The following is a 25,082-nucleotide window of genomic DNA, read 5'->3' as shown; positions in this document are numbered from 1 at the left end:
TGAACTCCACGTTCTCTTCCAAGGGGCATTAAAATCGTCTTGTTAAGCTACTGTGACCTCCACGTCTCTTCCAAGGGGCATTAAAACCGTCTTGTTAAACCACTCTAAACTCCACGTCTCTTCCTAGGGGCATTAAAACCGTCTTGTCAAACCACTCTGAACTCCATGTCTCTTCCAAGGGGCATTAAATCCATCTTGTTAAACCACTCTGAACTCCACGTCTCTTCCAAGGGGCATTAAAATCTCTTCCAAGGGGCATTAAAACCATCTTGTTAAACCACTCTGAACTCCACGTCTCTTCCAAGTGGCATTAAAATCATCTTGTTAAGCTACTGTGACCTCCACGTCTCTTCCAAGGGGCATTAAAACCGTCTTGTTAAACCACTCTGAACTCCACGTCTCTTCCAAGGGGCATTAAAATCATCTTATTAAGCTACTGTGACCTCCACGTCTCTTCCAACTGTCATTGATATTGTCTTTTTATTCCACTGCGACCTCCACCACTCTTCCAAAGGGCATTGATATAGTCTTTTTATTCCACTGGGACCTCCACGTCTCTTCCAAGGGGCATTAAAACCGTCTTGATAAACCACTCTGAACTCCACGTCTCTTCCAAGGGGCATTAAAACCGTCTTGTTAAGCTACTGTGACCTCCACGTCTCTTCCAAGGGACATTAAAACCGTCTTGTTAAGCTACAGTGACCTCCACGTCTCTTCCAAGGGGCATTAAAACCGTCTTGTTAAGCCACTCTGAACTCCACGTCTCTTCCAAGGGGCATTAAAACCGTCTTGTTAAGCTACTGTGACCTCCACGTCTCTTCCAAGGGGCATTAAAACCGTCTTGTTAAACCACTCTGAACTCCACGTCTCTTCCAAGGGGCATTAAAATCGTCTTGTTAAGCTACTGTGACCTCCACGTCTCTTCCAAGGGGCATTAAAATCGTCTTGTTAAGCTACTGTCACCTCCACGTCTCTTCCAAGGGTCATTGATATTGTCTCTTTATTCCACTGCGACCTCCACCACTCTTCCAAGGGGCATTGATATTGTCTTTTTATTCCACTGTAACCTCCACCACTCTTCCAAGGGGCATTGATATTGTCTTTTTATTCCACTGGGACCTCCACCACTCTTCCAAGGGGCATTGATATTGTCTTTTTATTCCACTGGGACCTCCACGTCTTTTCCAAGGGGCATTAAAACCATCTTGTTAAACCACTCTGAACTCCACGTCTCTTCCAAGGGGCATTAAAACCGTCTTGTTAAGCTACTGTGACCTCCACGTCTCTTCCAAGGGTCACTGATATTCTCTTTTTATTCGACTGTAACCTCCACCACTCTTCCAAGGGGCATTGATATTGTCTTTTTATTCCACTGGGACCTCCACCACTCTTCCAAGGGGCATTGATATTGTCTTTTTATTCCACTGGGACCTCCACATCTCTTCCAAGGGGCATTAAAACTGTCTTTTTAAACCACTCTGAACTCCACGTTTCTTCCAAGGGGCATTAAAACCATCTTGTTAAACCACTCTGAACTCCACGTCTCTTCCAAGGGGCATTAAAACCGTTTTGTTAAACCACTCTGAACTCCACGTCTTGTCCGAGGGGCATTAAAACCGTCTTGTTAAGCTACTGTGACCTCCACGTCTCTTCCAAGGGGCATTAAAACCGTCTTGTTAAACCGCTCTGAACTCTACGTCTCTTCCAAGGGGCATTAAAACCATCTTGTTAAGCTACTGTGACCTCCACGTCTCTTCCAAGGGGCATTAAAACCGTCTTGTTAAACCACTCTGAACTCCACGTCTCTTCCAAGGGGCATTAAAACCGTCCTGTTAAACCACTCTGAACTCCACGTCTCTTCTAAGGGGCATTAAAACCGTCTTGTTAAGCTACTGTGACCTCCACGTCTCTTCCAAGGGGCATTAAAACCGTCTTGTTAAACCACTCTGAACTCCACGTCTCTTCCAAGGGGCATTAAAACCGTTTTGTTAAACCACTCTGAACTCCACGTCTCTTCCAAGGGGCATTAAAACCGTCTTGTTAAGCTACTGTGACCTCCATGTCTCTTCCAATGGGCATTAAAACCGTCTTGTTAAACCACTCTGAACTCCACAGCTCTTTCAAGGGGCATTGAAATGTTGTTTTTAATTACCTCTAACCTCCACGACTCTCCCAACGGGCATTGCATTTCCTCCTAATTTTAGTCAGCTTTTGCTTTTCAATGCATAGGCGAACACTAAGGGAGACCCACTCCCCAATAATGGGTAGAAGGTTTGTAATACGCTGTAATCCACGTCTGTTTCAAGGGGCATTGCAGTTCCTCATAATTTTTGGAAAGCCTTCCATTCATTGCTTAGGCCAACAGTGTACAGGAGACCCAGTTGCTATAAATGGAAACAACGGTTTAGTTAAGGCCCTCTGATCTGACCTCCATGTCACTTCCAAGGGGCATTGGAGTGCCTCGAAATTTTTGGTAGGCATTGCACTCACTGTATGCTATATAACTCTGTAGCCGAACTGCTCCTTTTGGTACAGAAACATATCCTACAAGACATGTGTGGTTGACTGGCCTGATATTGATGTGAATGGTCCCTGTTCCTTCTGCTCTTTCTCCTTTGCCACCACCTCATCCATCATTCATCACCTGAAGCTTTGTTTTAATGGGAGTCATAGAACTGGGATAGTAGCAGGAAAACATCCAGCAATCCTCGGAGGAGGTAGGATATGCGCCAAAACGCTGACCACCTCAGGCCTAGCTGCTACTACATACATGCGCTTGCATTCCAAGGAACAGAAAGCTAAGGAGATGGATGGCCTCATGATCATGAATAATTTACTCGTGGTGTAGGAGGCCGACCACTGCTGCTGTCTACCTTCTGAACTTTGTGTTGAAGACTGATTGACCCAGGACCTGTAATCCTCTATGTCTGGAGGACGTGTTGCATCCCAGTGTCCAACTGTCTCCCGGCTTCCACAATATTAACCCAGTGTGAAGGCGTCAGTGAGATGGACCATCCCTGGCCACATTCACTTGTCCACGTGTTTGTGGTTAGGCTGTCCTTCCCACTAAATGCACTCGGGAGGGCACAGGTAATGTTTTGGTATGCGCGCGTGTGTATAAGGCGCACCGGGACAAATAGGGGCGGCTGGGGACCGTTTATGGACATCCGGCCGCCCCCAGGCGGCTGGGGACCGTGTGTGGGCACCTGGCCACCCCCTGGCGGCTGGGGACCAAGCGTGGACACCCGGCCGCCGGGTGGCTGGGGACTGAGTATGGATACCAGGCCGCCGACGCAGCCATGACGTGGTGGCCAGATTCCGCCTCCACATGCCTAAAAGGCCCAATTTCAAGTGCAAGCAAGCAAGCAGTATGGTATTGCAGCCTGGGGGTGGGTGGGTGGCAGGCTGCATACTTGCGCTTGCATTGCAAGGAATGGGGGAGGTACAATTGAACACTGCCCTGGGACAAGGACTTGCACAGGGATAGTTGCAAGTCTGCATCTTCTGATGCGGCAAGGATCACTTCTGATGGGCACACTTTTAGGCAGTGACCTGGGTGTCAGAGATGCTTCCAGGTGGCTTCCCCATGCTGTTCCCATGTCTTTTCAGCACTGTATGCATGTGTCACACAGCACATGGCCAGATAAGGTTGTAAAATGTTAAAATGACATTTCCCGGTGAATGCATTTGTCACGGTTGAAAGCAATACAAAAGTGTAAAAACGCATAAAAAATGCTACTTGTGAACATAGCCCAAGGTGTGGAGGAGTATTTTTGTTTTTGTTTATTTATTTTACCTTTTACACAAGTCTTTACCCTGGAAAGGAAGTTCCTTAACATATTTCACAGGAAAGCAGTTTCAGTTTCGTTTTTGAACGTTTTATTGTGAGCCCGTAAAAGTGGCTTAATACCTCTGACCACGTTGTTGACAGCAGTGACCTGGGGGTCAGAAATGCTTCCTGGGGCGATCCCCATGCTGTCCCCATGTCATTTGAGCACTGTCACTATCGTTTTGGGCACTTTTTAGGCTTTCTACAGACTGCCGGGGGTTCCGCTGCAAAAATGCTCGGGTCTACCATAGACTAACATTGGGCTCGTTGCTTGGGTTGAGCATCCGAGTATCACTGTGAGCTCGGCCCGAGCTTCGTGCACCCGAGCATTTTAGTGCTCGCTCAACACTAGCAAACTAAGCACTGTCAAGATTAGGACGAGCAATTCACAGCAGCTATCTTTGCTCCAACACATGAAATTAGAGAAAGCGGATACTTATGACATACACTGCAAGATAATCAGCAACGAGTGTTCCTAGGAATGCTCTTTTCCAGGTAAGCAGGCAGAGTAGACTGGCTGCTGATCACCCGACAAACAAGCAAAACACTCATTGGTCAGGTGAAACTGTCCTTAAAAAAAAATCTTTTTTCTCGGCACAGTACATGTCCTATCTAAGGACATGTGCTGCCGAGAACAAAGACAGCCTATCAGTAATAGATCTCTCTGTGGGCATCGTAAGCACGGTCTGCCTGTGTAAAAAGGATATGTGCTGCCGAGAACAATGACAGCCTATCAGTAATAGATCGTTCTGTGGGCATCGCAACCATGGTCTGCCTGCATAAAGAGGACATGTGCTGCTGAGAACAAAGACCGTCTATCAGTAATAGATCTCTCTGTGGGCATCGTAAGCATGGTCTGCCTGCGTAAAAAGGACATGTGCTGCCGAGAACAATGACAGCCTATCAGTAATAGATCTCTCTGTGGGCATCGTAAGCATGGTCTGCCTGCATAAAGAGGACATGTGCTGCTGAGAACAAAGACCGTCTATCAGTAATAGATCTCTCTCTGGCCATTGTAAGCATGGTCTGCCTGCGTAAAAAGGACATGTGCTGCCGAGAACAATGACAGCCTATCAGAAATAGATCATTCTGTGGGCATCATAAGCTCAGGCTGCCTGTGTAAATAGGATATGTGCTGTCGAGGACAATGACAGCCTGTCAGTAAGGCCACGGCCCCACTATCGGTATTTGGTCAGTATTTTTTCTCAGGAGTGGGAGCCAAAGCCAGGAGCGGGTGATAAATGCAGAATTGATGCACTTGTTTCTATTATACCTTCTCTTTGATTGTTCCTCACTTGGTTTTGGCTCCCACTCCTGAGAAAACATACTGACCGAATACTGATCAAATACTGATAGTGGGGCTGTGGCCTAATAAATCATTCCTTGAGCATCGTAAGCGCAGTTTGCCTGTGTAAACAGGACATGTGCTGCGGAGAACAATGACAGCCTATCAGCAATAGATCGTTCTGCCTGTGTAAACAAGCTATTAAATGACTGTCAAATGAGAAACATGTAGCCGATGCAGTAGTAGGGTGCAGATCATGTAGTGTAAATTGGCGCTTAGGACAAGTTTTTTTTTTCATTATACTGAACAATGCGTTTAACCCTTTGAGAGTTAGGGCCATACTAGTTTGGCACAGGCAGTAATTCTTAGAGAACCTAACTTTTCATATAAGCACTTGGACACTCATCCCATGAACAAGCACCGATCTGCTATACACGAGCTGATCAACGCTCCTCTTCTGTCAGTTTATATGGACGGACAAGTTAATACAATTGATTATTTTGTCCCCAGGTACATGTATATTATCAGCAGCACATTCTCTGGTGACATGGGGCGATGTGCTGCTGATAACAATGATTTTCATGCCATCAAAAACAATCCAATCTCTGACGAGGCCGACAAATTGTTCTCCAATTTCCGTCCCATCGAAATATAAATGTAGTCACAGCGGCTGTTCTGTACCGACAGCAGACATGATGGACACTGATGAACGCCACTGTTCACACTCTGGTATGATGCAATCAACGCTACAAGGGAATTAGACAAGGAAAGGTCCTGCTTGGATCTATAAAATACACCTCTTATGGGTAGAAAGCTCCAGGACCAGTATGTTGAGGCTATCTGTCTATAAAGGTTGTGGTTAGGGCATAGTAGTTATAACAGACAGAGAAATGATATTTTTTTAGAATTAATATCAATCCAAAAAATCAAATAACATAATCAGATCTGGGGTAGCCATATTAATAATTTACATGTACCCAAATGCAAGCAAAAAAAAAAACATATGTATTTCCTAGCTCTTGGTGCTTTTAATGAGTCGTCTATTTTATGAATATGTCCTTTAAGTAAATTCTGAGTTAATAGCTGGGCAGTCGCCTGTTCAGGACCAATAATTTCTTGGCTGGAGTGGAGAGTGGTTACAAAGTCCTCCTGCCCTGGAAGACAAGTCCTATCCTGCCTTACTCAGACAATCCACAGTGCACATTAAAGTGTGTGGAATGTTCAGTCTCTTCTGTGGTTACACTAATGGCCGGGTTTTCCCATAGATTAGCCCCTTCTAAATATTGCCACAACAGAACAATATGGTGCTAAAGAGGATGCTGAGCCTTGACATATTACTACATAATAGTGATTGCACGAGCTCAGAAGTTGTGCATGGGTGATCACCGCGGGTTAAATAATATTGCCACAACAGAACAATATGGTAAAGAGGTTGCTGAGCCTTGACATATTACTACATAACAGTGATTGCACGGGCTCAGAAGTTGTGCATGGGTGATCACCGCGGGTTAAATAATATTGCCACAACAGAACAATATGGTAAAGAGGTTGCTGAGCCTTGACATATTTCTACATAACAGTGATTGCACGGGCTCTGAAGTTGTGCATGGGTGATCACCGCGGGTTACCAAATAGCGAAAATGGCCAGCACATCCTAAGTAATGTGAACAGGAGCCAACTAAAAAAATTCAAACTATGAAGAAATGTCAAAGTTGCCTCCTAAATTGCTAAGAGTGATTGCCCTAAGACATAGAAACTGCAATGCTGCTGCAGAAACATAAGAAAGCGCAACAAAATGTACACATGAAATATTTTTAAAAAATTTTCTTTAATATTAATATGAAAAATTACAGTAAAGGAAGGTACTTAGCGTATAGATGTTACGCAAGATGTGGGAAAGACTAAGTGACACACAAAGGGAAGAGGGGGAGAAAGCCAAAACACTAAGGAAAAGGGGATTGGAGACGCCTAGGCAGATCTTATAACACCTTGCCTACCCGATTGTCCCTATATAGGTTCCACACCTATCGCCAAGCAGGACCCTAAACCCTGTATGTCCCTAGAGCTTGGCTCTAGATAGGAAGGGGGGGTGAGCACTGGTCAGGCCCCACTACAAACTAAAGACAACAAGGTAGATAAACAAAGGGGATAAACTTAGCTTGAGCAGACGCCAGAGGAGAAACGCCAACTGTCCTCCAAGGGCACCAGAGAAAAAGCCAGCTAACAGCTAGTGCTCCAAGCATGCACAAGGGACATAAAAGTATCACCGGCAATTACCTGGAGTGCTTTTAACTCCCATGCAAGGGTGTGTTAAACAGCAGCAGGAGGGAGGTCACCATTGGGTCTTAAAGGAAGGATTAAGAAGGTGTCTGCAATGCCAAGAGCAGTGACCTTCTGCAGCCAGATCCAGAGCGACTGTCTATTACACCTGACACACCTCTGACAATAGATTGGCCAATATATGTGTGCCCAATAGCCGGTGTCAAGGCGTCCTTCATTGTTGGGTCCCTGTCTTGCTTTGTCAACTCTCCTGGGATGAAAGCCTACAATTTATGGGTCAGGAGTGAACTAGCTAACTACTTAAAATCACCCGAGGCTGATGGGGGAGGGAGTGCACATGTCAAAAAGGTAATTAGAAACAAATAGCGAAAATGACCAGCACATCCTAATTAATGTGAAGAGGAGCCAATTAAAAAAAATCAAACTATGAAAAAACGTCAAAGTTAGGTTAACAGTCAGGCTTCTGCTGCAATGACCGGAATCAGCCATAAAGCTAGTCCATAACTCCCTAACTGTTGCAATCAATAGTGACCACAACAACTAAGTGGTTAGCAAGAGGTAGTCCTTCTGCAGAGCGTATGAGGGACACTGATGGGTCACCTTGTTATCCGGGACCTTACATAAAAACTGCTCAATTTAGTCTAAAAATCTGTCTACAGTGAGGGATCAAATTACACACCTGCCTGCCTATAGAAGTCCATGGAAAGGGATGGGAAGAAGTGCAAGGAGATGTTTCCTCTAAAGCAGTTAAGGTGGAAACTAGGGGCTGATATCTTTGGATGCGACCAAGGCTTTTAATTGCATGGAATGGGAGTTTTTAATGGAAAGTTTTGATTAGTCCAAAGTGGCTTGAAAGTATTCTATGCGGAGCCACTGGCGAGGGTGGCAGTAGAAGGGGCTATGTCCCTACTTTTTGCTCGCTATAGGGATAACTAGGCAGGGATGTCCCCCGTTCCCGCTCGTCTTTGCCGTTGCTACTGAATCCTTGGCGAGGAGTAATAGTGAGGACCTGAAAAAAGAGGGTTCATATCTGGTACTTATGAGGAAGGAAAATGTTGTTGTATGCTGATGATTGTCTCCTTTTGATGAAAATAGAGATTTATATAAAGTCAGATATCAAATTGTGCACTTTGGGGTGTATTCAAGAGTAGAGATTAACTGGGGAAAACCTCATTTAATGATAATAGAAGTGGATTGTGACTTACAATAAAATACACATAATTTACAGTGGGGGGGGGGAGTATTTTGTCAGTCACCAAATATGCTCCACTTAAAAGATGAGAGGGGCCTGTAATTGACATCATAGGTCGACCTCAACTATGAGAGACAAAATCAGAAAACAAATCCTGAAAATCACATTGTCTGATTTGGAAAGAAATTTTTTTTCAAATTTTGGTGGAAAATAAGTATTAAAAATTAAAATATTACAGGTCTCGGAAAAAAAACAACACAAGCAAAATTTTTCAGTTTTACCGAATTTATGATTTTTTTTGCATCACTTAAATAAAAAATACTATACTTTTTGTACTGACCTGGAGAATAGCATTTCCAAGGTACTTTTTACAGCACTATTAATGTCCTAAATCCAAAACCCAAAAGAAATATACAATTGCAGAATTTTGTACAATTTCATTCCAAGTTTTTTAGTACATTGACTGGTATAATGTCCCACACAAAATATACCCTCAAACAGCTATGTGGAAAGAAAAATTAGGTCTTTACCAGGGATTATGACTCACAGGATCCTCTGGGGTGTGTCTTTAGGCTGCTCTAAACAATTACCCTGTTAGCCACGCTCCCTTGGTAAAGACCATATAAATTAGCACCAAATAAGAAAGCCCATATCGCTGGAACCATATGGCGGATTTAAAGAGATTAAAATAAAACACGGATTACTTACTAGCCACTTTTGGCCTGGTCCTCTTACTGTTTTTTACTGATCCTCTTCAACAAGGGAGGCCCTCACACAATGCTCCCAGGCCTTTGCAGAGAGAGCGCTATAAAGTATTTAGTTAGAGACAGGAAAGATCACAACACATTTTTGTACTGTGATGTAGTTGTTTTGCTATCTGTGAATATACAGTGGATACAGTGGGTACGTAAAGTATTCAGACACCTTTACATTTTTCACTCTTTGTTTCATTCATTTTCAATTCTAAAAAGTTAATTTTTTTTCTCATTAAAGTACACTCTGCACCCCATCTTAACTGAAAAAAAACTGAAATGTAGAAATTTTTGCAAATTTATTAAAAAAGAAAAACTGAAATATCACATGGTCATAAGTATTCAGACCCTTTGCTCATATTTAAGTCACATGCTGTCCATTTCATTGTGATCCTCCTTGAGATGGTTCTACTTATTCATTGGAGTCCAGCTGTGTTTAATTAAACTGATAGGACATGATTCGGAAAGGCACACACCTGTCTATATAAGACCTCACAGCTCACAGTGCATGTCAGACCAAATGGGAATCATGAGCTCAAAGGAACTGCCCAAGGAGCTCAGAGACAAAATTGTGGCAATGCACAGATCTGGCTAAGGTTACAAAAGAATTTCTTCATTACTCAAGGTTCCGAAGAGCACAGTGGCCTCCATAATCCTTAAATGGAAGAAGTTTGGGACCACCAGAAGTCTTCCTAGACCTGGCTGTCCAGCCAAACTGAGCAATTGTGGGAGAAGAGCCTTGGTGAGAGAGGTAAAGAAGAACCCCAAGATCACTGTGGCTGAACTCCAGAGATGCAGTAGGGAGATGGGAGAAAGTTCCACAAAGTCAACTATCACTGCAGCCCTCCACCAGTCGGGCATTTATGGCAGAGTGGCCCGACGGAAGCCTCTCCTCAGTGCAAGACATATGAAAGCCCACATAGAGTTTGCTCAAAAACACATGAAGGACTCCCAGACTATGAGAAATAAGATTCTCTGGTCTGATGAGATGAAGATAGAACTTTTTGGTGATAATTCTAAGCGGTATGTGTGGAGAAAACCAGGCACTGCTCATCACCTGCCCAATACAATCCCAACAGTGAAACATGGTGGTGGCAGAATCATGCTATGGGGGTGTTTTTCAGCTGCAGGGGCAGGACAAATGGTTGCAATGGAAGGAAACATGAATGTGGCCAAGTACAGAGATCTCCTGGATAAAAACCTCTTCCAGAGTGCTCTGGACCTCAGACTTGGCCGAAGGTTCACCTTCCAACAAGACAATGGCCCTAAGCACACAGCCAAAATAACAAAGGAGTGGCTTCAGAACAACTCTGTGACCATTCTTGATTGGCCCAGCCAGAGCCCTGACCTAAACCCAATTGAGCATCTCTGGAGAGACCTGAAAATGGCTGTCCACTATCGTTCACCATCCAACCTGACGGAACTGGAGAGGATCTTCAAGGAAGAATGGCAGAGGGTCCCCAAATCCAGGTGTGAAAAACTTGTGGCATCATTCCCAAGAAGACTCATGACTGTACTAACTCAAAAGGGGGCTTCTACTCAATACTGAGCAAAGGGTCTGAATACTTATGACCATGTGATATTTCAGTTTTTCTTTTTTAATAAATTTGCAAAAATTTCTACATTTGTTTTTTTTCAGTCAAGATGGGGTGCAGAGTGTACTTTAATGAGAAAACAAATTAACTTTTTAGAATTTACCAAATGGGTGCAATGAAACAAAGAGTGAAAAATTTAAAGGGGTCTGAATACTTTCCGTACCCACTGTATAAAGAGTCTACACACCCCTGTTAAAAAGTCAGGTTTTTGTCATGTAAAAAAATCCTACCAAGAGGAATCATTTCAGAACTTTTTCCACCTTTAATGTAACCTATAATCTGAACACATCCAAAAAGAAAGTGAAATATTTCCTTGTGGAAAAAGAAAAATCTAAAATAAATAAATAAATATTAAATAAAGAATTAAAATAATGTAGTTGCGTAAATCTGCACACCGTTACACTAATACTTTGTTGAAGCCATCTATGAATTTCTGACAGCCTTCAGTCTTATTGGGTCGGAGTCTATCAGGGTGGCACATCTAGGATTGACGCTCTTTGCCCACTCTCTGTTGTAGTAGCTCTGCATCTGTCAGATTGCGGTTGACATCTCCTGTATAAAGCGCCTTCTTCAGGTCACTCACCAGCGATTGTCACTTGGATTCAGGTCTGGGCTTGGGCTGGGCCATTCCAAAACTTTGATGTACTTCTGGAGAAGCCAATTTTCTGCTGATTTGGAGGTCACTTAAGGTTATTTTCACCGTGAAAGGTGAAATTCCTCTTCATCTTTTTAGCAGAGGCATGAAGGTTTTCTTTAAAAATTTACTGGTATTTGGAACTGTTCATAATTCACTCCACCTTCACTAAAGCCCCAGTTCCATCTGCTGAAAAAATGGCTTCAAAGCACTGTGGGTATTGTAATTTTTTTTTTTAGTAATTCACAATGTTGGCTTTGCGCCAAACATAAATTTTGGAATTTTGGCGAAAAAGTTTACTCTAATCAGAACATAACACATTTTCCAACATGCTTCGGCAGACTTGTTGTAGGTGTTACCAAAATATAGCTGGGCTTGAATTTTTTCTTTGTAAAAAGAAGCTTTCATCTTGCCAATCTACTCCACAAGCCGGACAAATAAAGAATACAGGAGATTGTTGTCACATGTAATACACAGCCAGTATTTGCCAGAAATTCCGGCAGCTCCTTTAACCCTTTAATAACATTTGATGTACTAATACGCGTCTGTGCCCTGGGACTTAAGAGCCAGACCTGTATTAGTACGTCATGGCGATCGCGCGCGCACACAGGCTGTGCGGGCGCGATCGCCACCGGGTGTCAGCTGATTGTCACAGCTGACACCCGGTACTATGTGCAGGGAGCGGTCACGCACCGCTCCCAGCACATTAACCCCCGCGATGCTGCGATCGAAGTCTATCACAGCATTGCGGTGGCAAGGAGAGGTGATCGCCGATACTCACCTCCTCTTCCGGCTTCCAGCGCTGTCTGCCGTGGCTTCCAGAATGTTGCCATGACGACCCGATGTCGTCATGACAACATCCGGGTCACCAGACAGCAGGAAGATTTTTTGGACATGCGCAGTGCATCTCCAAACAATCTTCTCCCTGTCCATCGCTGACAGCCTGCATGGCACAGGGATGGTGTTGCATTCCTGTGCCATGCAGGCGATCAGAGAAAAAAAAGTGAAAGTCCCATAGTGGGACAAAGTAATAAAGTATAAAAACTATCAGAAAGTGAAAAAAAAAAAAAAAATTGCAAAAATATAAAAAAAAATTAAAAAAAATGATCCACCAAAAATAAAAATATAATGTACCCATCAATAAATATTATTATCAAAAAAAAACAAACAAACAATAAAAGTACACATATTTGGTATCGCCGCGTCCGGAACAACCTGACCTATAAAACTGTCCCACTAGTTAACCCCTTCAGTGAACACGGTTAAAAAAAAAAAAAAAACGAAGCAAAAAACAATACTTTATCACCATACCGCCAAACAAAAAATGGAATAACACGCGATCAAAAAGACAAATATAAATAAAAATCGTACCGCTGAAAACGTCATCTCGTCCCGCAAAAAACAAGCCACCATACAGCTCCATCAGCTGAAAAATAAAAAAAAGTTATAGCTCTCAGAATAAAGCGATGCTAAAAAATAATTTTTTCTATAAAATTGCTTTTATTATGTAAAAGTGCAAAACATAGAAAAACTATATAAATGTAGTATCGCTGTAAACGTACTGACCCGAAGAATAAAGCTGCCTTATCAATTTTACCACACGCGGAACAGAATTAAAAAAAACAAAAAAAACAATTCCTGAATTGTTGGTTTTTGTTTATTCTGCCTCCCAAAAATCGGAATAGAAAGCGATCAAAAAATGTCACGTGCCTGAAAATGGCACCAATAACAACGTCAACTCATCCCGCAAAAAATGAGCCATCACATGACTGTCTGCCAAAATCCGGAAAAATTATAGCTCTCAAAATATGGCGATGCAAAAACTAGATTTTACAAAAAATGCGTCTTCTAGTGTGTGACAGCTGTCAATCATAAAAACCCCATATGATTCTGGTATTGCTGTAATCACACCGACCCGAAGAATAAAGTCGTCTAATCACTTATACCGCACGAGGAACGGCGTAAAAAATAAACTCTCGGGTTAGGGTTGGGCTAGGGTTAGGGCTGGGTTTGGGGTTAGGGTTGTGATGGGGCTAGGGTTGTGCTGGGGCTAGGGTTGTGCTGGGGCTAGGGTTGTGCTGGGGCTAGGGTTGTGCTAGGGTTGGGATTTTTTTCAAAAAAAGATGACGATATGGCGACTAGTGTTGAGCGCAAGTGCTCGCTACTTGAGTTTGCATCGGGTGCTCTGGTATGCATTGAGTATCGTGGGTATTTGAGTGACATGCTCGAGTCTCCGCCCCATATGCTTCGCGGCCAAAAAAACTTTGCGGGGATTGCCTGCCATGCACGAGCGATCCCCGCATGTTTTTTTTTGGGTGTCTAATAACCGTGAAACATGCGGAGCAGGGACTCGAGCATGTCACTCGAGCACACGCTGTACATGGTGCATACAGTGCTGGCCAAAAGTATTGGCACCCCTGCAATTCTGTCAGATAATACTCAGTTTCTTCCTGAAAATGATTGCAATCACAAATTCTTTGGTATTATTATCTTCATTTAATTTGCTTGCAAGGAAAAAACACAAAAGAGAATGAAGCAAAAATCAAATCATTGATCATTTCACACAAAACTCCAAAAAAGGGTCGGACAAAAGTATTGGCACCCTCAGCCTAATACTTGGTTGCACAACCTTTAGCCAAAATAACTGTGAACAACCGCTTCCGGTAACCATCAATGAGTTTCTTACAATGCTCTGCTGGAATTGTAGACCATTCTTCTTTGGCAAACTGCTCCAGGTCCCTGATATTTGAAGGGTGCCTTCTCCAAACTGCCATTTTGAGATCTCTCCACAGGTGTTCTATGGGATTCAGGTCTGGACTCATTGCTGGCCAACTTAGAAGTCTCCAGTGCTTTCTCTCAAACCATTTTGTAGTGCTTTTGGAAGTGTGTTTTGGGTCATTGTCCTGCTGGAAGACCCATGACCTCTGAGGGAGACCCAGATTTCTCACACTGGGCCCTACATTATGCTGCAAAATTTGTTGGTAGTCTTCAGACTTCATAATGCCATGCACACGGTCAAGCAGTCCAGTCCCAGAGGCAGCAAAGCAACCCCAAAACATCAGGGAACCTCCGCCATGTTTGACTGTAGGGACCGTGTTCTTTTCTTTGAATGCCTCTTTTTTTTTCCTGTACATTCTATGTTGATGCTTTTTCCCAAAAAGCTCTACTTTTGTCTCATCTGACCAGAGAACATTATTCCAAAACGTTTTAGGCTTTCTCAGGTAAGTTTTGGCAAACTCCAGCCTGGCTTTTTTATGTCTCGGGGTAATAAGTGGGGTCTTCCTGGGTATCCTATCATACAGTCCCTTTTCATTCAGATGCCGTCGGATAGTACGGGTTGACACTGTTGTACCCTGGGACTGCAGGGAAGCTTGAACTTGTTTGGATGTTAGTCGAGGTTCTTTATCCACCATCCGCACAATCTTGCGTTGAAATCTCTCGTCAATTTTTCTTTTCCGTCCACATCTAGGGAGGTTAGCCACAGTGCCATGGGCTTTAAACTTCTTGATGACACTGCGCACGGAAGACACAGGAACATTTAGGTCTTTGGAGATGGACTTGTAGCCTTGAGATTGCTCATGCTTCCTCACAATTTGGTTTCTCAAGTCCTCAAACAGTTCTTTGGTCTTCTTTCTTTTCTCCATGCTCAATGTGGTACACACAAGGACACAGGACAGAGGTTGAGTCAACTTTAATCCATGTTAACTGGCTGCAAGTGTGATTTAGTTACTGCCAACACCTGTTAGGTGCCACAGGTAAGTTACAGGTGCTGTTAATTACATGAATTAGAGAAGCATCACATGATTTTTCAAACAGTGCCAATACTTTTGTCCACCCCCTTTTTTAGGTTTGGTGTGGAATTGTATCCAATTTGGCTTTAGGACAATTCTTTTTGTGTTTTTTTCATTGTAGACAAATTAAATGAAGAGAATAATACCAAAGAATTTGTGATTGCAATCATTTTCAGGAAGAAACTGAGTATTATCTGACAGAATTGCAGGGGTGCCAATACTTTTGGCCACCACTGTACCTGAGTACCCGATGCAAACTCAAGTAGCGAGCACTTGCGCTCAAGACTAATGACAACTTATTCAATATGATGACCTAATGTTATCAAATTCTGTGTCGTACCTCTGGGTTCAAAATGTTCACTATACACCTTAATAAAATCCTTGCGGGGTATAGTTTCCAAAATGGAGTCACTTGTGGGGGAGCTCCACTGTTTAGGCACATCAGGGGCTCTCCAAACGCGACATGGTGTCCGCTAACAAATTGAATGGAAAATCGGCTCAAATTGTTAGCGGTTTGTTAGGTTTGGCTTACCGACTCCACAGCCCTGCCTTTAATGTTGTTGCTGGCCTATTGACAGCCTCCTGCACCAATTTTCTTCTTGTCTTTTCATCAATTTTTGAGGGATCTCCAGTTCTACGTAATGTCATTGTGGTGCAAATTTTAAGCGACTTCATGATGAAGTCATTAAGCGACCATGTTCCATGGTATACCTAATGCTTGGGAAATTTTAATGCCAATAAAATCTTCTTGTGTTTGGACGTTAACTGTACGACTTCTCTCCATCTCTACAGTTGCCCCTCTGAAGCTGTTTGCCCCGCAGACTCATAGAGCCTCTTTGGGGAAAAATGTGCAGATACCATGCTCCTTCATTGTGGATAAACCTCCCGTCGACCGTTCACTACTGAAGATAATTTGGTATTTTCAAGGAAAACAAGTCCTGACTGTAGATGATAAATCAGAGGATCCAACAGATCCTAGATTGTCCTATCTAGACAGAGCCTGGGATGGGAGAGCCGATCTGTATATTTCTAACACCTCGCTCTCCGATGGTGGACTGTACAAGTGTTCTGTAATATACAGCAACCAAAGAAAAGAGGCAGAAATCAGGCTGGACATTCAAGGTAAAGATTCATAGATTTAATAAAAATTCAATAACTAATCACATTTTTTTTAACATACCTTTTCAACTAGGACAAGTCTCTAGGTAATCCCGAGAGAGTATGGCCATCTTCAGGTTACAGATATTGGATCCTCTGACAATCAGATGTTAGATGTATTACATGGCTGTGTTGTTTCCTACTAAGCAAAAGTCCGTTTTCTACTCTTCCCCAAATGGCTGACCCTTTTTCAATAACATCCGTGTACAGTAACAGATGGATAAGGGTCAATGTCAGCAGAAGCAAGTTTACAAGGTTTATTCATTGACTGTCTATTAGACAGGTTATACAGCCTTTTTCAATTGATGGCTTAGTCTTAATATAGACCATTAGAGATGATCAAAAAGATGTGCAGGACCACAGTCAAGCGACTACATTGGTAGTCTGTGTCCTCCGGACCATCACCTTGTGAATGTCCCTCTACCTGGCAGCATCCTCTGTTCCTCTTTTGGTTAGAAAATGAATTGTGCATGGCCAAATGTGACGACACAGCTTTTAATCTTAATTATCCAGACGTGTAATTGCAGTAGGCCAGAAGCCCTACACATTTATTTTTATGTTGACATTTGACTTTATGTGTTTCTTTCTTCTTGTCATAAGTCTGAATGTTGACTTCTCTTGTAGATGGAGTTGATATGTGTTTGTTAATTGATGAATGGCTATTATTTACATCTTATATCAGCTCCTACAGTTTATTGTACTGTTATCTTTGCACAGGGTCCTTGAACAATGAATTCTTGCTAAATATGTTGGTTGACCATTGTGTGGGCCCTGTGGTGTCTTGACTCACAGAGCAGATGAGTATAAGCTATGCAGATCGATTAAATGCTCAAACAATGGAGAGTTAAACTCATCTCACCTCTCATCTGACCTGTAGATAATGTCTTGAAGGACAGCTGTGAACTATATAAGGGGGTTATGCCTCGGTATCAGGAGTCTTTTACAAAACCACAAACAGGAACCCTCTAAGTGACAGCTCTAGAAGACAGCATGGCTCTATCCAGAGGGATACAGATCTGCTCCATTGACTTTCACAGAACCCATGGATACATTCGGGAGAAATCCAGGTTGGGATCCACCGGTCACCTGGTTCCATGGACATTTTGGGGTAGCCAGGTTGGGACCCACCGGTCGCCTGGAACCCATGGATATGCTCGGAGAAAACCGGGTTGGGACCATCTGGTCACCTGCTTCCAAGGATATGTTCGGAGAATGCCAAGTTGGGACCATCCAGTCACCTTGTTCCATGGATATGTTTGGAGAAAACTAGGTTGTGATGATCCAGTCACCTGGTTCAATGGATATGTTCAGAGAAGCCAGGGTGGGTCTCCTGGCCACGTACCTCAATGGACTGTCAGCTTCTTAAGCTTGCCGCTACCTCCTCTCTGTGAGTGTCCACCCAAAGCGGGGTGCCACTGGTTGAGGTAGATGGCCCTGGAAGTCCCAAAGTCGCAGCTGCTCTATTCCTGGCGGAAGGGTGAGACTGTGTAATTTTGCACCATCTTGGGTGTTTGCTGGGACTGTTCTATATGGCTGTTCTTCAAAGGAGCACTGTTATGGCAGGTACGGGTTCTTCAGGAGACCACTAGCTTCTATGACAACCCATAGGCAACCCACAATCATATAGCAGAAGTGCCCAGTGTCTTCACATATTCAAAAGAGGAGCAAGGGATGACGTCAGATAGAGGGAGGTTCATAGAGTTGGGCTGAAGTACAGGGACTACTGAAGTGGCTGATGAACCAAAATCCTGTAATTCTTTTTGATCATCTCCATAGGCCATGAATAATAGGAGCTGTGGATCCAACTCCAATAAGTTTAAAGCGGCTGTGGTGCTTCTGAGAGTGTTGAAGATTCTTTAACGCTAACATCAGCTTGCAGATTCATATGGACTTATTTGTACCACACATTTTTTAGTGCATGTAAGGGTATCACAGGCTTGTCCTCTTCATTTGAATAGTGGAATTTTCATTATTAAAAGTATGGCACAGGGAAGAATCAGTCTGAGAATAAACGTCTACACTAAAATGGCTGATGTGCTTGCAGTGACACCACGGTGCCCTTCAAGCAGCTGAATGGTGGCGATGCTGATGGAATATTGATGGCGTATTCTAAGGGTTGACCATTAATTAAAGGCTGGATAAAACCTTAAATCTCTCATATGTTAAAACAGGTGTCTTGCAGTGACAACTCTTTTACATTTGTCGACGAATATATTACAGCATTTTGATGTCATAGAGTAGGCCATCCATCTATGAGCCAGAATGGAGAGCTTCTCTGTAAAAGTGCCCTTCAGCATATTGTTATCACTGAAAAAAAAAACATTCTGGCCCAATTAAGAGTATAAAAATGTCCCAACGAGATTGAACAGCTAAGAAGACGTGTTTACTCCCTTTCTGATATCTGCCATACATGTTAGGAGCGGGCTCAGGAGCTGAATCTGCACTATGCCCGGCAGATGCTGGCTGCACTGTACCCAGCATCTGCCTTGAACAGCAGCAATCGGTGTTCAGAGACAATGATTTTCTCTATATATTGCGATACTGTTATTCTGCAATTTATAAAACTGACAATCGCAGGTTCAAGTCCCCTAAGGAGACTAAAATAGAGTGAGTTTTCAAAAATATAAAAAAAGCCAAGGAAACTCTGTTTCTCCAATTTAAAAATATTTAAAAAATAAAATATCTCACACACAGCTCGATTAGAGAGATTTTATATAGGATTCAGGTAATCTGTTCACATTGCAGCAAAAACAGGTAATGCTCAGTAATATATTTCCAATGTTTCCTTTGTTTTAGCTCCTCCGCAGGTGACAATCACAGATAAAACAGTTGTGGTGAATGCAGAGAGTGTCCTCCGCTGCTCCGTCACTGGATTCTACCCGGTGGACATTGATATTAAATGGTTCAGGGGCTCAGAGAGGCTGAGTGATGTTACTGTGGATCAACCCCAGAGGAACCAAGATGGACTCTACAGTGTGAACAGCACCGTGTACATCATACCCACTGAGGAGGACAGAAAGCAGAACTTCTCATGTAGAGTCCACCATGAATCTCTACTGGAACCTCACCAAGAGACATTTCAGCTTGTTTATGGAGGTAAACAAATATGATAAAACCAGTGCACTAGTCCTGTGACTTAAAATTACCAGTTTAATTTGTATTGTAATTAAATTTAATTGAGAATATAATCAACAGGATACTGAAGTACGCTGTATAAAAAGCACAACATGGCCTACAAAATTGAGTACTAAGATGTATTACATATTAGTCTGTTGCGTAATTTCAATTTTGGAAAAAGAAGAACATAAATCGATCAAAATGATCAAAAAGCTAGTATGAGAGTCAGTGGTCAACATCGACGTAGGAGATAAAGAGAAAGGAAAAAAAGTGGGAAAATGCTAGACGAAGAGTAGCTCCATGTGAATGCTACTGTAGATGAGAGGATATTGTATCCATTTTCTGGATTGCTTGAGATTCTAATTATTTTGGCATATAATCCTTTAAATTCTTTAGTTAGCCATAGCAGGGAGGAAGTAAAGGACTGCAGGAGTTTGAGTCATTATATTAAAGAAGCACTCCTATCAAAGTTTTTATCCTCTTAATATATTGCAGCCATCATATTATATAGCACTGTGTACTTAAATTGCACATTTTGCTCTTCTACCCATGTAATTCTTCTCTTTTCCATAAGGTCTATGACCTCATGTGATTAAAAACTGACTAGTTGAATCTTTCTAAGCTCTATGTAGAAATAGGGGGTCAATTTGCCCAGCACAAGTCATGAGTCATCACTGCAAAAGTCCCTGGCAGGGAGGGAGAGGGAGCAGTTGGGTCAGGAGTTGAAGAGGGGAATGAGTCATGCAAGTGCAAGAGGCTTTCAGTTTCTACAAAGAGCAGAGCAGAGAAAACAGAAGAATGAACTGGGCAAAAGAGCAAAATGGGCAATTGCAAGTACACCGTGCTATATAATTGTCACGCAAGCTGTAGGAAAGACTGAGTGCAACACGAAGGGAAGGGGGAAAGGGAGCCCAGACAATAGGGAAAGGGGGAAGTGTAAACCTCCTAGGCTGATCTGAATCATCCTGTCTCCACTATCGTCCCTATATTGGTTCCTCACCAATAGCTGCACGCGAACCTAAACCCTGTATTTCCCTAGCGCTTGGCCCTGTATAGGGAATGGGGGATGAGCGCTAGTCAGTTCCCACTAAACACTAAAGACAGCAAGGGGAGACAGACATGGGGGAAGTAGCTTAGCATGAGTCGACTTCAGAGAGATTGCAACATGTCCTCACAGCTCCAGGAGGAAATAAGCAGACTGCAACAGCTCAAAGTCTTCACAAGGGGTCACATGTGAATATCACCGGCGCCTCCGTATTGCAACGTGAAGATATTTATACATCCAGGCCAGGGTGTTAATTAGCAAGAGGAAGGTAGCCGCTGGGTCCTAGAGTGAGACAGATCTAAGAAGGTGTGTGTAGTGCCAAACGAAGAGATCTCCTGCAACCAAGTGCAGGGCGACTGTCTGTCACATCTGACACACCCGTAACAATAATATGATGATTGCAATATATTAAGAGAATAAAAACTTTCATAGGAGTGCTTCTTTGAGTATGTCATCAGCACAAAATTAAGCTACGAAAAAACAGCATTCTTTGTTAAGTAATGATCAGAATTTTACATTTATAGACTGAGCTGCATATCCTAGATAAGATGCTTCAATGGATCGCTAAAAGTATGGATCACTGTTTGCAATAATAAATATAGAATTATAAATATCTAAATATTACATCTTCTAAATACTTTCATTTCTTACTGAACTCCTCGTTGTGATTGTGTAATTTATTTATTTTACTCGCTTATATAGCGCCATTAATTCCACAATGCTTTATAGACATCGACATCGCTGTCGCTATTGGGTCTCACAAGCTAGATAATAGAAATCTAGTGTAATATTAAGAAATAATTCATTTGAATCTTCATTTGCAGCCGTCCCATCTATTCACATCCTTCCTCACACATTTATAAAGAATGTAGAACAGCCATTGGTCTGCCTCGTGTCCGGGTTTTACCCAGAATCCATTGTGGTGAATTGGCTTTTGAATGGGACAAATATGGAGAAAACAGAAATAAAGAGAATTAACAGCTCAGCGGTGGAAGCCATGCTTCATTTCTTACCTACGGAGGAGATCTGGGGCACGGAGGTCTCCTGTGTGGTGGAACACGATACCCTGCTCCGGCCGCAGCCGAAGAGCCTGACCGTACTTGGGAAAGGTGAGAACAAACCTGTGAGCACAATTCACAGACTCTTTGCAAATAGTAACGTGAACAGATCCAATGACATTTCAGAATTATTATTAACCAGGAGAGAAATGCTGAAATGATGGTAAATTAGGACGTACGTGTTACAGAAAGAAATGACACTGAACTAAACGACTGACTTACTATTCCTCCAGAGCCATTATAGCATTGCTTTCACTTTAGAAGTACGAGAAGAACCAGCTCATCAAGGCATAGGTGCATGGATCCTGTGCGGCATTAGGGGGTTTGCTGGAAAAAAAGAGAAAAAAATGCAGGGCTCTTTGGAAAAAAATAGATGTATAAGTAAAAACACCTTTATTAGTAAAAAAAGAAATCATTTAAAAAATCAGCACATGGAAAAGAGAATAAAACTGACGCGTTTCGAACACAAAATTTTTCTTATTCGTAGCTCACAAAGAACACCTTTTGTGTTCAAAATGTGTCAGTTTTTAAATGGATTTTTTCTACTAATAAAGGTGTTTTTACTTATACATCTAATTTTTGCCAAATAGTGCTGGATTGTTTCCTCTTTTTCATTGCTTTACTTTCCCACAGATTATAAATGGTCTATTCTTCTCTGGTTTCAGATCTGACGCGTAATTATTTCCTTGGAATCGCTGCTGCAATACTGTTTGCATTCTTAGGAGCTGGGACCATTTTATTTTATGTGTCCAGATACAGAAAGAAACGTAAGTAATTAATACATATTGATATGTTGCTGGACTATTTTGTGTATATGTCACCTTTGAATAAATTATAGTTTTGTCTGATCCTATTTTTTTAAACTATTTTATGTTTTTTGCTGTATATCCTTATTGCCGCTTTCTGTATACTGATGAGTGTATGTCTCTTTTTGCTCAGGGTACACAATTTTGTGCCCACTGTTATTGTACCATATTATCAGCGCATTGGACATTTGTAACATAAAAGATGGTGGAGAAAACAATCTGTCCAATCTGTCTGTTATGATATCTTAAACAGTGTTGAGCGAATTTGTTCGGCATTTCAAATCCGGGTTTGTGTTCGGGGTTCCGGCTTGTTTGCGCCAAAAATCGGCTCCGCCCATGAACATCCCTGATTTGTCACATAGATGTTATCAAATCAGGGATGTTCATGGGCGGAACCGATTTTTTGGCGCGAACAAGCCGGAACCCTGAACACAAACCCGAATTTGAAATGCCGAACAAATTCGCTCAACACTAATCTGAAACGCGTAGGTCTCTGTGAGCTCTACAATCCTTCTTGATGGAGATTTTATTTATTTTCTATGGAATATTGGTTTTCCTGGTAGTGAGGATGTGCGCACTGCGAGCTGAGCTGATAATTAGCTGATCAATTCTTTCTCTGCACTTCCACAATACATTGGCTCCAAAGTAGAATTTTCTCAATACGTCATCATTATTGCTATTTTTTTTACAATTTTCATACTTCTGATTCCGCCCTGTAATTAATTTCAAAGGTTTCTGAACAACATTCAATCCTTTGAAAATATAACTAGGAAATTCGCTTGTCGTTTCAGGTCATCCGAAACTAAGAAATATCACCCCCTCCGCAGACGGCAGCTTCAGTCTGAATGTGGATCATTTCTATCCTGATAACATCTTCATATCTTGGGAAATCTTTCAGCCTCCATCTAGTAAAAACCCTCAGACCCTGCAATCTACAGATCTCATGGAGGAAAACCAGGATGGCACCTTTAATGTGATCAGCACCACAGAAAGTCTCAGAGGGAAAGTAGATGAAAGTGAGAAATATTCCCTGCGAGCTGCGGTGACACACAAAAAACTAAAGCATCCGTCCTACAGAGAATGGAGTAATGAGAACAAGGACAACACACGTAAGTGCCGTATAGGACGGGGCCGTCCACATCTTTCCAATCATTGAAGACTTTTATCATGTATAATGCTAAAAAAACACTAAAAGGGGCAAAGAAAATCCCCAAAAATACTTGATAAAGAGCAGTGTAACAAAGTCAAAAGGGGGAATTATGTAACCAAATCATTACTGCAACTAAAAACTTTAAACGATATAGAGGAACACATTGCCGAAAAAGTAACAAAAAAAAAACAACGGAAGATTCAGTGGTGACTCAGATTCCAGCATTCAGCAAAGATTTACGTCAACCTCCTCTTTCAATACTAGGATTTTTCTGATATAGGGGGTTAGGATCATATGGCCGCTGTTTCACCAGTTGTTCGATGCCGTTTGTTGGGTTCTGTTACATTTTCTCTCTTGTTCTTGTACAAACAGAAGCTTTAATTTTAATATCAGAAAAATCTAACAAAGGTGCAACCAATAACCATAAGAAGGGAATGGAAAACAGACTCCATGTTTAGCGCTTAGGGTGCATTAACGCTGAGTATTTTTGCTTCGTTTTTGTGCCAAAAATACATATGTATAAGTAAAGAAAAGTGCTACGAAAAGTGTCCATAGCCTCTAAAAATATGACTCCACTGTTTTTTCACATGGACAAATTATAGTACTTGTCACATAGAAAAGAGAATAATAAGGGACATATATAATAGATTATACAATTTAAAGGGAATCTGTCAGCAAGTGTTTGCTACCGCATCTGAAAGCAGCATAATGTATGGGCAAAGACCCTGATTCCAGTGATGTATCACTTACCAATAAGTAAAATCCCTGTTTTATCTGCTGAGATCCAAACGTTGCGCCCTTTATAACCCCGCCACATTGTAACAACATTGATCCCCAACTTTGTGGCATTACATATTCCCCCTTACTTTTTATATTTTTCATTGGCCGTAAGCCATAATCATCAACATTAACAGAAATAAACACTTGAAATAGATCCCTCTGCGTGTAATGACTCTATATAATAGATCCCTCTGCGTGTAATGACTCTATATAATAGATCCCTCTGTGTGTAATGACTCTATATAATAGATCCCTCTGTGTGTAATGACTCTATATAATAGATCCCTCTGTGTGTAATGACTCTATATAATAGATCCCTCTGTGTGTAATGACTCTATATAATAGATCACTCTGCGTGTAATGACTCTATATAATAGATCTGTGACACCCCAGGGGTCTGGTTGCCACAGTGATAGAGATATTATGTCTGAGAGCAGGTGGGAGGTCCTTTGGTCAGGGATCCTGTGCATGCCACACCTCCTGCCCAGTCTTGGGAGGGGAAGAACTTCCCCTGTATAAACCCGGGGCTGAGGCAGGGTGAGTCAGACAAGGAGAGTGGAGAAGAGAAGCAGCATAGGAAACAGCAGAGTTACAAGGAGTCAGGGGCTGG

The 25,082-nt window shown here is 42.3% G+C and overlaps 1 protein-coding gene across 1 annotated transcript in view; it reads left to right on the top strand.

Moving 5' to 3' along the window:
- The window catches only part of LOC141162486 (uncharacterized), an 89,919-nt gene that overhangs the window by 4,602 nt on the left and 60,235 nt on the right, over positions 1-25,082 (top strand). The window contains exons 2-6 of the mRNA XM_073648652.1: positions 16,151-16,480; positions 19,313-19,612; positions 21,503-21,787; positions 22,402-22,503; positions 23,334-23,651. Of these exons, the coding sequence (XP_073504753.1) occupies positions 16,151-16,480; positions 19,313-19,612; positions 21,503-21,787; positions 22,402-22,503; positions 23,334-23,651 (1,335 nt within the window). The remainder of the gene's footprint in view (positions 1-16,150; positions 16,481-19,312; positions 19,613-21,502; positions 21,788-22,401; positions 22,504-23,333; positions 23,652-25,082) is intronic.

Source organism: Phyllobates terribilis, unplaced genomic scaffold, assembly GCF_046119375.1.
Source record: "Phyllobates terribilis strain yellow unplaced genomic scaffold, ASM4611937v1 Scaffold_9__5_contigs__length_417890890, whole genome shotgun sequence".
Classification (NCBI taxonomy): domain Eukaryota; kingdom Metazoa; phylum Chordata; class Amphibia; order Anura; family Dendrobatidae; genus Phyllobates; species Phyllobates terribilis.
The sequence above is the reverse complement of the archived record's forward strand: the minus strand, read 5'-3'. Positions and strand labels throughout refer to the sequence as shown.